The following is a 13,107-nucleotide window of genomic DNA, read 5'->3' on the forward strand; positions in this document are numbered from 1 at the left end:
ATATATTGTCTGTATCTGTCATGGATAATACATCATCAGGTGCAGCTTTTTTTATTCCAAAAGTCAGCTTACTCCTTTTTTCTGAACCAGTAGGCTATGTGGGCATGAGGACATTAGAGTTCTCTAGAAACAGTCATTGCTAACACATATGTAGTAGCATTTAGGAAGTGCTAGCATATAATATATGGTCCTTATTCACATAGAGTTAAAATACTAGTTTAGCCTTCATAGCTTGCTAGAAAATATTTTACTCTTAGTGTTAACTTTTTTTTAGTAATTTTTTAATTGTGCTAAAAAATTTAAAATTTACCATCTTAACCATTTTTAAGTATACAGTTCAGTAGTGTTAAATATGTACACAGTATTGTGCAACAGATCTCCAGAACTTTTTTGCCTTGCAAAACTGAACCTCTCTTAAAAGCAGCTTCCCTCATTTTGCCCTTCTGTGAGTCCTTGGCAGTCACCACTCTACTATCTGTTTTTATGAGTTTGACTACTTTATTTTTTTTTTTTAATTTTTTTTTTCAACGTTTATTTATTTTTGGGACAGAGAGAGACAGAGCATGAACGGGGGAGGGGCAGAGAGAGAGGGAGACACAGAATCGGAAGCAGGCTCCAGGCTCTGAGCCATCAGCCCAGAGCCTGACGCGGGGCTCGAACTCACGAACCGCGAGATCGTGACCTGGCTGAAGTCGGACGCTTAACCGACTGCGCCACCCAGGCGCCCCGAGTTTGACTACTTTAGATACTTGAAATAAGTGGAATCCACAGTTGTCCTTTTCGTGACTGGCTTATTTTGCTGCATTATGTCCTCAAAGTTCATCCACGTTGTAGTGTGTGATGGTATGTCCTTCCTTTTAAGGCAGAATAATATTCCATTGTATGTGTACCACATTTTTTCAGTGTATCCGTCTGTTGATGAGTATTTGGGTTGCCTCTGCATGTTGACTATTATGAATAATGCTGTTATGGATGGAGGCTTGCCCATATCTCTTTAATATCCTGTCCTGTGTTCTTTGGATATATATCCAAAAGTAGGATTTTTGGATCACAAGGTAATCCTATTTTTAGTTTTTTAAGGAATCACTGTAGTGTTTTCTGTAGTGGCTGGGCAATTTTACATTCCACCAGCAGTGCGCAGGGTTCAGATGTCTTCTCATCCTTGTCAACCCTCGCTGTTTTCTGTTTAAGTTTTTGTTTTTTATTTTTTTTTTTTAATTTTTTTTCAACGTTTATTTATTTTTGGGACAGAGAGAGACAGAGCATGAACGGGGGAGGGGCAGAGAGAGAGGGAGACACAGAATTGGAAACAGGCTCCAGACTCTGAGCCATCAGCCCAGAGCCCGACGCGGGGCTCGAACTCACGGACCGCGAGATCGTGACCTGGCTGAAGTCGGACGCTTAACCGACTGCGCCACCCAGGCGCCCCTAAGTTTTTGTTTTTTAAATAGTAGCCATCCTAATGGATGTGAGGTGGTATCTCGTTGTGGTTTTGATTTGTAAGTTGTAAAATTTCTGGATTATATCCTGGATATTAACTCCCTGTTAGATATATATATGATTCGCAAATATCTTCTCCCAATTCATAGGTTGCCTTTTCACTCTGTTGATTGTGCCCTTTCATGAACAGAATTTTTTAAGTTTGATGTGACCCAATTTGTTTATTTTTGCTTTTGTTGTCTATGCTTTTGGTGGCATAGCCAAGAAAGCACTGCCAAATCCAGCGTCTTGAAGCTTTTCTCCTGTGTTTTCTTCTAGAAGTTTTATAGTTTTAGGTCTTACGTTTAGATCTTCAATCCATTTTCAGTTAGTTTTTGTACATGGCATAATTAAGGGTCCAACTTCATTCTCTTGCATGTGGATATACAGTGTTCTCAACATCATTTGTGGAAGAGACTCATGTTAGATTGTTGTTGTCTCTTAATGCCCTGAAATGATGAGTTTGTGAGAATTTTCTGTTCAATTTACACTGACATTTAGCTTTGGTATTTTCTTAGTTATTGATATTTATAGAATTTCAAGTGTTCTAGGTATGAGGCAGATCCTGTCAGTAACCAGTGATATAATTTTAAGTGATCATTCAGCCCTTTGGGTTGTTTGTGGGGTTTTCACATTCGGGGTTCTTTTTTTAAATCAAACATCTATGGTATATTAAAATTTTACATGAGGCAATTTCCAAGTCCTTCTGTGTAGTTTTTTCAAATGCCTAATGTATATTAAAATATTTGTTGCTTTGAGCTAAATATCTAAAAGCATTCTAAGCCAAAATAAGTGATATAGAAATAAATGTTGCATAATTTTTCCTGTCCTCCTTTGCTCCTAGGGAAGCAGCACGAGAGTGTCGTAGAAAGAAGAAAGAATATGTGAAATGTTTAGAAAACAGAGTGGCAGTGCTTGAAAACCAAAATAAGACTCTCATTGAGGAGCTAAAAGCACTTAAGGACCTTTACTGCCACAAATCAGATTAATTTGGGATTTAAATTTCACCTGTCATGGTGGAAAAGGACTGGCTTGGCCTCAAGCAGAAAGACAAAATAAACATTTTATTTTCTAAACATTTCTTTTTTTCTATGCGCAAAACTGCCTGAAAGCAACTACAGAATTTCATTCATTTGTGCTTTTGCATTAAACTGTGAATGTTCCAACACCTGCCTCCACGTCTCCCCTCAAGAAATTTTCAGCACCAGGAATCATGAAGAGACTTCTGCTTTTCATCCCCCACCCTCTTCAAGAAGTAATAATTTGTTTACTTGTAAATTGATGGGGGAAATGAGGAAAAGAAAATCTTTTTTTAAATGATTTCAAGGTTTGTGCTGAGCTCCTTGATTGCCTTAGGGACAGAATTGCCCCAGCCTCTTGAGCTGAAGTAATGTGTGGGCCGCATGCATAAAGTAAGTAAGGTGCAATGAAGAAGTGTTGCTTGCCAAATGGACGTGTTTTCACATTTTCATTGTGAATTATGTAAAATTGCAAAGAGATATACCCCCTAAAAAAGAGTTTTAGTGTGGTGTTGAAGAAATTAAGAATGAATTCGAAGTGCTTTCTATGTACATTCTCTTCTTCAATACTGACAACTTGTCCTTGACCTTCTGTGTTAACTGTAGCTCTTCCGTAGGGCAGTTGTTGCTTCTTAATTCAGTTCTGTATGTGTTCAACATTCTTGAATACATTAAAAGAAGTAACCAACTGAATGAAAAAGCATGGTATTTGAATTTTAAATTAAACTGAAGTAAATAAAAGTACAAAGCTTGTTTTAGTTAGTACTAAATTCTTAGTAAAAAGATGCTCATTAGTAAACCAGCCCCTTGAGTTACGTAACAAGGTTTTTAAATAAATGTTTTTGTCATCGCCTTCAAAAATACTTATGTCACTCATTTACTTAAAAAGATATTTCTAATTAAACTGTTCCCATTTGCACTTACACTATACCACCAACAGGAAAGCCTTCAAGATGTTAAATAAAACAAAGTGATATCTTTGTTTATAAAATGTTGTGTTGTAGAAAAATACTGATTTTAAATCTTTTCCATATTAACATACTTTAACAGAATATCCTTAGTGAATTTTTTAATGAAAGTGTAAGGATATAGTTATAAAAAGTACAGTATTAGATGTACACGAGAGTTATTTTCTTCAGACGTATTTGAATGACTGCTGTACTACAATATTTGGATTGTCATTCTTACAAAACTTTTTTTTTTTTTTTTTTTGGTTTTCTCCTAAAAAGGATAGTTGTGCTTGAGCTTTCCAATATGCTGTATAGCCTTTGTTGTTCTGCAAAGGAGCTACCTGTTTTAACCCCTGACTATACCAGTCTGTATTTATATGTATCATACATTGTTTCCAATACTACTTCTAACTATTAATTACTCATTCACTAAGCTTGATAAATCTTTACAAAAGTTACCCTTTAAAAAAATAGGACTAAGGTGGATTTTAAAAATTGGAAACTGACATAATGTTAGATATAATTTCTCATTTGAAAAGGTTATTCCTTTTAAAAGAAGAGTGTAGAAAATTAATGTTTTATATTTAGTCATGGGTTATTTTTTAAAGTTTGTTAATGTATTAACAAAATATACAGATGTGGGTGTTAATTGTTGGGTCCCTTTTGAAAAGTAAGGTTTTTAATTAATATTTGTAAATGGTTTATTTTTGTTTGTAACAAACCATTGTCTCTTTTCAAGGATGAACAGAGTTTATGAAGGAGCATCATTCTAAGAATTGAGTGATGTAGTCTTATATTTGGACAATTCACCAGATTCTCAAGAAGGCTTTCAAACGACTGTAAAGTTTGATGTTTATCCTGCTGAGCTAATGGGGAAAGTTGTAGCATAAAAATTATTTGTATACCAGCATAGATGTGTCATTTTCCAAAACTTCAGCAGAAACCAAGCAAAGTGACAAATCTTTTCACAAACTAGAATTCTTTCTTAATGAGTCAAAATGTTTCGAATGTCATAAACTTTATAAATGAAAATTGCCTAGTATTTAGCAAGTTGTATTCTCCAAAGTAAAATGTTTCCAAAAGTCGAGGCATTCTGTTTAGTTAGAAAAGTTGGTGGTCCTCTTAGTCCCTGATGAATCAAGGCAGTCACATCCATATTAGCTGGTTGAATTTGTAAGTTTTTACAAACACCGGGTCCTTTGTACCTTGAGGATGATTGCACTGGTTTGAAGTCAGTTACTTAATGGTGAGGTAAGAAATCTATTCTGTTGCTAAATCTGTTCTAGACCCATAAAGAGACTTGAAAATTTCAGTTTATACAGATAGAAATTAAGCATCTTTTGTGCAGACTTTTTTTTTTTTTAACAAGAATTGGAAAAAAGGTGTTTGTTTTTAAGCATGCAACTTTGAGAATCTTTATTAAGGAAATGACATAATTTAAAAAAAAAATCTTGTAGCCAAGAACATATATGGCCACATTACCAGTAATAAATGTTTTTTTCTCTTCATATTGGCCAAAAGGGAATGAAAATGTCATCATAGGAATCTGTACATATGCTACTGATTTGCCTAGAAAATAGCAAGTTTGGTATCGCTTACTTTGCAAATATAGGGCCATGTGGCACTTTTATCTATAGGACAGATTAACTCTAATAAAAATGAAGTGGGAGGGGTTTATTTTTGATATATTACTCTTACGAGTTTTCAAACTTTGATAGTGTTTAGCTGAAAAGTGGTTTAGAAAGGGCTAGATCCAATGTGTCCACCCTATTAAAAAATTGATATCAGATCTAATTTTAATTTCATTCTTTTCAAACTCAAGTACCATATTGGCAACCATCATATTGTCATAGGTGCTCTGTTCGTTTAGATATTATTGGGGGGGAAATGGCATTTGTATAATATATGTGTACATATATATAAATACATACAGTATATAATCTGAAGCTCTGAGAGCTCCTAAGTCAGGAATGCTGAGTATTATAGTATATTGAGGTCAGATGAAATTTTACATCTTTGCGTGTTCTGTTGCATCCCATTTGGTAGTTTCTTGGACTGCATTACTCCAGCACTCATGATTGATTTTTGTCTTCTAATTTTCTTCCAAGTATTTTATTTTTACTGTTCGTTTTCTTTGGCTTGATACTTTTATGTATGTTACTAGTCACTTGAAAACTCCCCCGCCCCCAAAGTATTTGGTTTTTATGCTTTGTCTCTGGCAGCTATAACAGTGGTAAGAACATTTTGCAGATAGCTTCTAAAAGGTACCACTGATTTTTCAAAACTCATCCTGGGGGAGGAATTTGGGTGTTTTCATTTGAGCAGGGATTTTTTTCAGAAAAATGTGTTTTGATGGTAGGTCAGCAGCAGTGCTAGAATCTGAAAGCACAATACCAGTCAGGCAGGCTGTCCGATCAGAAGTCATCTGGCTGAAGTTTATCTCTGTCTCTCAGGCCTAATCCCTACTATCATTTTGACCACTTGGGGTGACATGTGGAATCATACAAAGGCTTAGGAAGAAACAACCAGTGTGTTTAAACCAGGATGCTTTTACTTACTTGAAGTGACTTCAATCTAGATTTCTTCTTTACATTTTAAAAATGTTTTTAATTTTGTGATCAGCAACAGTCAATTTATTAGCATAAATTGGTCTCTTTATTTCGAAGATCAAAAAGTCCGCTTCATTTTGCAGGATTAAATAAGGCGAATATAAAGTTATGATTTTTGAATTAAAGTGGGTTTTTAGAACAGTCATTACACACCTTTTCAGTTATTTGTAAGAGGCTTCATTTTGTTGCCTTGTTGGCTCTGAAAACTTTTGGTATGCTGTTTCCCGTTGACCTGATACAAAAGTTGTATATTTATTTGGATTATATTTACATTATATTCTTTGTAAATGTTTGGTGTAACTTGCACTTTTAAAAAATGACCCTGTTGGGTGTTAGCAACTTGAGAAAAGTTCCCTCATCAATTGATTGTCAACTGGCTTTTTATGTCATTTTCCTCTCTTCAAATCATGTGACTTTTTTAAATGGAAAATTTCATTAAAATATTTTAGCACCTAAAGGCTAGCCTTATAAATAGCTGTGAAAGAAAAGTAACAGGAAATTAGATTTGACTAGCCCAGTTAATTAAAAGATGAGTTTGAACCCAATGGGATTCTTTTACATCATGGATAAAGATAGAAGGAAAAGCAACTGGAGTAAATTGATACTTATTTTCAATTTTAAATGAGACTGTATTCCCATGCCAACATTAGTGTTGTCTGTAGGGTGCCAAGATATCCATCAATTTATCTAGAACAGTAAAATAGTTTTCAAGGCAGTTAATTACCATCATCATGGAGACCACATGGAATGATTTGACTGAGGTTTTTTCACTTAAAATTGGCTTTGTTACCATCAAACACCTAAATCGGACTGAGGTCTGGTGAGAAGGGAAAGCGCAACGCGCTTTGGTAAGCTGCCTGGAGGTGAAGAGTTGAGGGATACATTTGCTCACTCTGTTGTACAAAGCACAACTAGAACTTTTGTTGGATGGTTTGCCTACATCTTGAATACTTTTAATGTTGATACGTTGACTTTTTTTAAGTTGACTGCACAGTCACTGTATGTACTAGGAACTGGTTTCCTTGACTTTCTCGAATCAATGGCTAGGAGAGGCACTAATCCCTGAGGGGTTGAACATATCATGAAGCTGAGTCAGTATGGAAGAATTTCAAATAAATCAAACAGGGTGCTGAAGTTCCATCTGTCTCATATGCTTCTGATAAGTTCGTACTGATTAGTGAATGTAGCTTAAGCCTTTGTATGTGTCCTCAGGGGGGCAAACTTTAAGAGGGACCAGATAACGTTTGAGTGGAGGGATTATATTTCAGGTGTTTTAGCTTGAAATTTATTTTTTAAAAAAATAAAAATAGAAAAAAAAAAATAGAACAAAGCCTGTGAAGATGATATAAACAGGCAGAGTTGTTTTAGCACAGAGAGAAAATATTGACCTGTCTGCATTCTGGTACTGTGGGTGCAGGTCCTAGCTGGGTATATAACCTGATACATTTTTAATTATTCTCACCAGCAAGTAAAAGGAAAATGAACAATCTTTGGGAAATGTCTTTGAAAAGGGGCAAATGGTAGGAAAATCAGATTTTACCTCCTTTATACAGGCATTATGTGATACTTGCCTACAGAAGTATGGGCGTTTCCAAGCTTCCGAGGAGCATCTCAGAAATGTAAGAGTCAATCTGAGATAGTTGAAAAATTGGTAGGGAAGGAAGAAAATCCCTGCAAATAGTAATCTTATGTTAGTTGGCCAAGTGAAATGATCTATCTTTGTGTTTGGGAGGTTTTATTTTCTTACGTTTTTAAAATTAAATTGGTAAATGCTTTATAGACATATTTTTATCCAGGTGCCACTCCAATTTGTGTATGTAATAAAAATTATTTATATTAAAAGTGGGAAATAATTTGTCACCATTGTTCTGTGAGTATGGATTTATGGAGGGGTGGCAAAGAGGAGTGCTAGTTAGCAGTTTTCCATGTAGAGTCGTCCCCAACTGATTTGTCCACATGTCACTTGTCCTCCCCACCCAAAAAAGGAATTATTTCTAACCTAGATGTATCACTTGAGACTTTTTAGAAACAAAATAATCAGGGAAGTTTCTAGAGAGAAAGATGGTGTTTGTTTTTGTTTTAATTTTTCCTTGAGGATTGGGGTAAAGAATACCTCCCCCCAAAACTATCAGCACAAAACAGGGTATCGATTTTTAACTCTGATGTTACTATTGGAGTTGAATATTAAGTAAATATAATGAGGGAAATACATTTCTAATAAAATTCCCTACATTCTAGAAACATCCCTGTTTTAATTTTTTTACCTAAATCTTTTTGTGCTCTATCTGTGTAAAGAGAGAAAATGTACTGAGTTATAATGCATTTTATTAACACTATGTACATAGTAGCTGCTTTGTGTTCAGAATGGTAGCAATTGCTTTGTATATTAAAGTGATCCTTGTGAATTTGTGAAATATTGTCAGAAAGTGCTTTTTCTTACTGTAATCTTTGTGGTATCAACTGTCCTAATGCCCTTTTTACACACATTTATGTGCAGTCACATAAACATGCTTTTAAAAACTCTGTAAGTCTCTTTTTTGGGGATGGGATCTCTCGATTTTTGGTTTCTGCCAGTAGTGTTAAGCTGTATTTTCTGGGACTTCAGTTTATTACTTTTGTTAAATGAGCAAAGTTTATGTTAGAATATATCACAAGCTTGTGTTGCACGGCAACGGAAAACTAATTTGAGAAACCAGAACATATCTTCAGTTATTTAATTTTACTGTATTCCTCATTTTTAGCACAAGATTTCTTTGTTCAGAAAGATTGAACAGTGCCTATTTGAAGATGTGGAGATGTTACCGCCCTATTGAGAAAACCAATGGAGACATATGACCAGCTGTCTCCAGTGTCAGAAAATACATGTTTTAATTGGAAGAACAATGAGAATAGCTAACTTGTCAGGCCCCCTTGTAATTCTAAAGTTCTGTGATCATAGGAAATGGGAGGAGGTGTGGTTAATCTGCTCTTTGCTTAAAGCATAATAAAAGATTCTCTCCTGTTGATTTAATTTCTGAAAATAAGCAGTTGCATTTTTTCTAAGGTACTTTTTTAAAAAATTGCCATGACGTATTTATTAAGCTTGTTACACCTGCTATTGTATTGAAGGAATTGCCCATATTTTATTCTTTCTCTTCTACAAAGTGTGACCACTTAAGGTGATTGTACAACCAGACATTTTTGAGAGCGAAAGGGTGACGTTAATAGGGACAACAGGGGGGCGCCTGGGTGGCGCAGTCGGCTAAGCGTCCGGCTTCAGCCAGGTCACGATCTCGCGGTCCGTGAGTTCGAGCCCCGCGTCAGGCTCTGGGCTGATGGCTCAGAGCCTGGAGCCTGTTTCCGATTCTATGTCTCCCTCTCTCTGCCCCTCCCCCGTTCATGCTCTGTCTCTCTCTGTCCCAAAAATAAATAAATAAACGTTGAAAAAAAAATTAAAAAAAAAAAAAAATAGGGACAACAGGTGTAAACCAGGATTGTGCTGAGCAAATTGGGACCTTTAGTCACCCTCCTTGTAACCCGTGTCCAGGTGCTTGAGCCTCCAATAAAAGGATAGAGTGCCTCTCTTCTCTTTATCCATACCTTTGTGGTCACTTGCTTATTTCACCAGTACTTGAGCACTAAGAAGTACCTGTCCTCAAGAAGCTCTAGGACACAGCCGAAGAAACCATTCTAAGACGTTCACACAATTTTAGCTCTGGTGCTACACTCTCCTACTTGTCATCTCCACTCAGATTGCAAAACAGAACCTCTCATTTCTCCTCTAAATCCGCTCATCTCTCAGCTGGCTTTTTCCATCTTGTAAATGATGCCACTATTCCACTACGCTGCTTAAGGCAAAACCCCAGAAAATCACTGCCTTAGTGTTACCTTCCACTGTGCATTTTTCATTTCTCCACATCTTCCTTTTGCATATTGACCAAACTGGGGCTTAGGATTCTGATGAGGTCCTAACAAGTGAAGAGGAAAGGTATTTCCAGGCACTTCAATGCTATTTTTTGCTATTTTTTTTTTAATTGAGGTGCAATTCACATAACAACATTGACCATTTTTAAGTGAACAATTCGGTAGCACTTAGTGCCTTCTCAACGTTGTGCTAGCTACCACCAACTGCATATCTAGGTCCAAATCGTCACTCCAAAATCAAACCTTCCATCTGTTAAAGAGTTATTATTTTCCCCTCCCTCTATCCCCAGGCAACCATGAATCTGCTTTCCATTTCTATAGTTACCTATTGTTTCTTACGTATAGGATCCTATGTGACCTTTTGTGCCTGGCTTCTTTCACTTAGCATGTTTTTGCGGTTCCTCAAAATCATCAGTACTTCATTCCTTCTTATGGCTGAATAATCCGTCATGTATGCCACAGTTTATTCATTTATCCACTGATGGACATTGGGATATTTCCGCTATTTGGCTTTTGTGAATATGCCGCTATGAACATTCACGTGCAGGTATTGGAGTCCCTGCTTTCAGTTCTGAATACATACCCAGGAGTGGAATCGCTGGGCCATATGGTAGTTCTATGTTTACTTTCTAAGGAACTGCCAAATTTCTCCTGAGCTGCCGCACCACTTTACATTCCTGCCAGTGATGATTGATATATGTGAGTGTCCCAATTTCTCCGTGCGCTGACCAACGTTGGTTTTAATTATGCCCCTCTTTACAGGTGTGAAGAGCTAGCTCGTTGTCCATCGTATTTGCAACTCTAACGTTTAACGATGTCGCGTATCATGTGTCTGTGGTTATTTGGAGAATAACCAGAATGCTCAGAATGTCTGTTCAAGTCCTTTGCTCATTTTTTAATGGTGTTTTTTGTTGTTGTTGAGTTTTATGAGTTTCTTACATATTCTGGATTCCAGAGCCTCACCAGGTAGTACGATTTGTCATTATTTTCTCCCATTCTCTTAAGTTTTCGTTTCACTTTCTCCATAGTGTCCTCATTTCTTAACTTTGTTTCCTTAAGTAGTATGTACGTTTGGAAAATATGACAAATGGGGAAGCAGTAAAAAGCAGTTTCTTGTGTATCCTTTTAGAGACAATCTGTGCATATACATGCAAATGTAATGTCTATTCTCTCCTCTCTCCCCTTTTTACATAAATGGTACTTTTTCACTGAATGTGTCTTGACAGTTCTATTTCAGTTTATGTACATCTGCCTCAGTCTTTCTAACGGATGTGTGGTATCCCATTGTGTAGATGTATCATAGTTTAAGAAGCGCCCTCTTTTGTGAACATGTAGGTTGTTACTTTTGACTCTTCCAGATACACACAAGTTAGTATAAATATAAGCTAGTTTATCTTTAGGATAGATACTGAGAAGTGGGAATGTTTATTAAGTATGGTTTTCGTATTTGAAGGTTGCTTCCTAAGCATTAATAATATGCTAAATTAATAAAAAGATCACGTTGGTATTTTTGAAATGTCAAGCTTTATAGTGTATGTAATTTTTAGGAGTTAGAAGTGGCAGAGCCAGCCTCAACACAAGGTTTTGTAGCAGATAGGCCCCCCTTTTCACACCTCTGTTATAGGGATTTCCCCTCTACCACAGAAACAGTTCTCAGGTAGGAAACTTAATTTTTCAGCATACCATGTCTTCTAGTGTTAAGTTATAGCACTTCCTGGCTGTAGAAAGAAAAGCATAATATGATTGAAGACTGGAAAGAAACGTCAGAGCTAACGAATCCTCAAGTTTTAAAGTCACAAAAAAAGAACGGAGTTCTGCCCTGATTTCATGCAGTTCTTGTCAGTTTCTCTTTTTCCCAGAACAAGGCTCTCCGTACTCACTGCAACATGTTGCCTCCTTCTTGTTAAAGACCTTGAAAATGCTACTTTTCGGGGCATCTGGATGACTCAGGATTAAGCCTCTGACTCTGGCTCGGGTCATGATCCCATGGCTTGTGGATTCAAGCCCCAGGTCGGGCCAGCTACTATCAGCGTGAGCCCAATTCGGATTCTCTGCCCCTCCCGCCCTGCTCTCCCATTTGCCCTTTCAGAAATAAATATTAAAAATTTAAATTAAAAAAAAAAAAAGAATGCTGCTTATGTCTAGGTAGAGGTTCTGGGGTAGCAGTACAATTACGACCATGTCTCTGACACAAAAATAAATCACAGGACTATTTCACCAACTATGATGTCAGGCCCCATGCTGGTATATTAAAAAGTGGTTTTTAAAATTACTTTAAAATTTTTATCTTGAGAGAGAGAGAGGGTGGGCAAGAGGGGCAGAGAGGATCTCAAGCAGGCTCCACACTCAGAGTGGAGCCCAACACAGGGCTCAATCCCACAACCCTAGGGTCATGACCTGAGCTGAAATCAAGAGTCAGACACTCAACCAACTGAGCCACCCAGGTGCCCCTCTTCCTGATTTAAAAACTGCTATCTTGGGGCAGCTGGGTGGCTCAATCAGTTGAGCGTCAGGGACTTCAGCTCAGGTCATGATTGTGGCTTTGAGCCCCGCATCAGGCTCTGTGCTTACAGCTCAGAGCCTGGAGCCTGCTTCGGATTCTGTGTCTCCCTCTCTCTGCCCCTCCCCTGCTCACACTCGGTCTCTCTCAAAAATAAATGAACATTAAAAAAAAATAAGTAATCTGCACAGGGAATGACAGCGTACTTTATAGTGGTAGTTCTAAGAACCTGACGTCCTACGTATATTTTAACACAGCATCTTGGCACCAGTATTTGATCTTAATTGTGGGAAAAGTCACTGGAGAACTAAGAGTTCTAAAACTGAGCAGTGTGAAAATCAATGCTTAGCATATAGTCGGTTTAGACTAGGTTTCTATCCTTGAGGATAAGACAGGCACACTTAGAATGCACGTTCCCGAGGTCAATCCTTTAACATAAGAGAAAGCCATCACAGCTCTCCTGACATTTATAGCGGACACTGTGGCATACTGTCCAGATATAACGTCTACCCCCAGCCCCATCCCTCACCCCCACACACCCATTAAGCACTCGCTTCCTCAGCTTCTGACAATGTTGGATGGTGGCTCTCAGCTGAGTTCTCTCCAGGTCTTTTCTTCACCCTAAGGGTATGCCCCTTAGATCACAT

At 37.2% G+C, this 13,107-nt stretch overlaps 1 protein-coding gene across 6 annotated transcripts in view; it reads left to right on the forward strand.

Moving 5' to 3' along the window:
• Nucleotides 1–8,580, forward strand: part of CREB1 (cAMP responsive element binding protein 1) — a 65,836-nt gene extending 57,256 nt beyond the window's left edge. For 5 of the 6 annotated variants that reach the window (XM_040476015.1, XM_040476018.1, XM_040476017.1 and 2 more), the window contains one exon: nt 2,324–3,361. In XM_040476015.1, the coding sequence (XP_040331949.1) occupies nt 2,324–2,468 (145 nt within the window). In that variant the 3' untranslated portion in view covers nt 2,469–3,361. Of the gene's footprint in view, nt 1–2,323; nt 3,362–4,187 lie in introns of those variants that run through there. The other variant, XR_005790486.1, reaches the window with a different exon arrangement.
• The last annotated feature ends 4,527 nt before the right edge of the window (nt 8,581–13,107 follow it).

Source organism: Herpailurus yagouaroundi, unplaced genomic scaffold, assembly GCF_014898765.1.
Source record: "Herpailurus yagouaroundi ecotype Mexico unplaced genomic scaffold, PumYag 140, whole genome shotgun sequence".
Lineage (NCBI taxonomy): Eukaryota > Metazoa > Chordata > Mammalia > Carnivora > Felidae > Herpailurus > Herpailurus yagouaroundi.